The 2,365-nt window shown below is 40.6% G+C and overlaps 1 protein-coding gene and 1 non-coding gene across 2 annotated transcripts; one reads left to right on the top strand and one right to left on the bottom strand.

Annotated features, from left to right (window-relative positions):
* Nucleotides 1-1,932, bottom strand: LOC112524991. The gene has a single exon (XM_025134936.1). The coding sequence runs from the start codon at nucleotides 1,930-1,932 to the stop codon at nucleotides 1-3; it is 1,932 nt and encodes a 643-aa protein (XP_024990704.1).
* LOC112526164 lies at nucleotides 1,844-1,950 on the top strand. The gene has a single exon (XR_003070500.1). It is a non-coding gene; the product is annotated as a small nucleolar RNA R71 (small nucleolar RNA).
* The last annotated feature ends 415 nt before the right edge of the window (nucleotides 1,951-2,365 follow it).

Raw genomic sequence — 2,365 nt, 5'->3', positions numbered from 1 at the left:
TTATGCCATGCCCACAGTGTCTCCACTGTGGACACAATTGATCAAACTTAGATCTAAATCTTCACCTACTGAGTAAATAGACGAACAGTCTTCAATCTCCCCATTGAACTTAAGAGTCTTAAACACATTGAAAGTCACCTGCTGGTCATTCACTCTCATGGTCAACTCACCATTTTGTACGTCAATCAATGTCATACCCGTAGCAAGAAAGGGTCTTCCTAAGATGATCGGAACATTCCTATCGGCTTCATAATCTAACACTAGAAAGTCAGCTGGAAAGATGAATTTGTCCACTTTAACCAAGATGTCTTCAAATTTACCTTTCGGATATGCCAAGGACCTATCCGCTAATTGCAAAGTCACGGTAGTAGGTCGAACTTCCCCAATTCCCAACTGATTAAAAATGGACAAAGGCATGAGATTTATACTTGCCCCAAGGTCACACAAGGCATGACCTACCTCTTTCCCTCCAATAGAGCACGGGATGGTGAAACTTCCCAGGTCTTTTAATTTTGGGGGAATTTTGCAAGTAAGAAGGGCAATACATTCCTTTGTCAAAGACACGGTCTCAAATTCACTAAGTCTTCTCTTTTTATTGAGGATGTCTTTYAAAAATTTAACATAGCTAGGCATTTGCTCGAGAGCTTCTACCAAAGGTATGTTAATGTGGAGTTGCTTAAAGATGTCCAAAAACTTCTTAAATTGAACATCCACATTTTTGGCTTTCATCCTACCTGGAAAAGGTAAATCTCTTAGATCTAAATATGTTGGACCGGTCTTTTTTTGTTGGGGTGTGGGCAGTTTCTGCCCACTGTGAGGAGTGCCAAGCAGATACTGGGTGGTGCTGGAACTGGGCAAAGCTGTTGTTTCTGGAACAGAAACTGGAATTTGAGTTTCTTCAGCTATAGAAAACAAAACTGGAAATTTCGATGTGTCAAAAGAATGTGAAATATTTTCTTGACAAATCGGCTCCATGGGTTTTTCCTTTTCGGCATTAGAGTCTCCTAAGTCCTTATCACTTCTTAAAGTCACGACCTTGACATGTTCCTTAGGTATTTCCATGTCACTAGGCAAATTTCCTTGAGGTCTATTCTTGAGATCCATGGCAAATTGGCCAAGTTGGGTCTCAAAACTCCTCAAGGTTGCATTGGTTTGGTTTATAAAACCTTTAAGTAAAGATTCGAGTGAACCATTACCCTCCGATGCATTTTGTTGCCTAGGYGCATGTGATTGTGAAGATTGTCCACTTTGGTACATGTGATGATTACCTTGCATGTGATGACCACCTTGATGAAATCCTGGGGGATGATTCGAAGGTCGGTTTTGGACTTGAGTTGACCCAGGGGGTTGAAGTCCCGGATTTCCGGCCCATGAAAAATTCGGATGATTTCTCCAACTTGAATTGTACGTTGGAGAAAATGGGTTATTTCTTGTATGGTTTCCAACATAGTTTACCGAAATGGGGTTTCCGGGGTAAAACTCATAAGAATGACTTTCACCACAGAAAACACAAGATTCAGTCATGGAAGAATTAGACATTATGGATTGGACTTGATTCTTTTCCCCATTCAAGTTTAAATTATTTTTAACCAAATTAGTCAAAGCAACAATTTGGGCATTCAAAGAAGAAATGGCATCGAGCTCATGAATGACCGAGGCAGATTTAGAAATGACAGCACGAGGGTTATACCATTCAGTATTATTATTAGAAATTCGTTCCAAAATGTCATACCCCTCATTGTAGGTTTTAGCTGTGAAAGCACCACCGGCCGTTGCGTCAAGAATAATCTTAGCGGCACTAGAAAGTTCATTATAAAAGGTTTCCAACTGAATACAATGAGGGATTCCGTGGTGAGGACACTTCCTAAGAAGGTCCTTCAATCTCTCCCATGCATCCGATACCGCTTCATCTTTTTCTTGGGGAAACGCCATAATTTCATTTCTAATTTTTACATTCCTCGTCGAAGGAAAGTATTTTTTTAGAAATTTCTCCATCAAATCATTCCAAGTAAGGATCGAGTTTGGTGGTTGGGAATTTAGCCATGCTCTAGCTCTATCCTTCAATGTATAAAGGAAAAGCGTCAAGCGTAAGGCCTCTTGAGTAACTCCGGGAATTTTAAAATGATCCGTCATTTCTATAAAGGATTTCAAATGAGAGTGCGGATCTTCCGAAGATAATCCCCCAAACTGACCCATAGCAGAAATCATTTGAAACATAACCGGCTTGGGTTCAAAAGATGTCGCTGTCATTTCGGGCCTACCAATTCCCGAAGCCAATTGACCAAATTCGGGAGTTACGTAGTCCCGTATGCCTCTATTTTTTGCATCGGCAATATTAACTGTGGCTTCCCTAGGAGGTGGATTA

This window comes from Cynara cardunculus (genome assembly GCF_001531365.2).
Source record: "Cynara cardunculus var. scolymus isolate 2C chromosome LG 13, CcrdV1, whole genome shotgun sequence".
NCBI lineage: Eukaryota > Viridiplantae > Streptophyta > Magnoliopsida > Asterales > Asteraceae > Cynara > Cynara cardunculus.
This window is presented reverse-complemented; position numbering and strand designations above follow the sequence as displayed.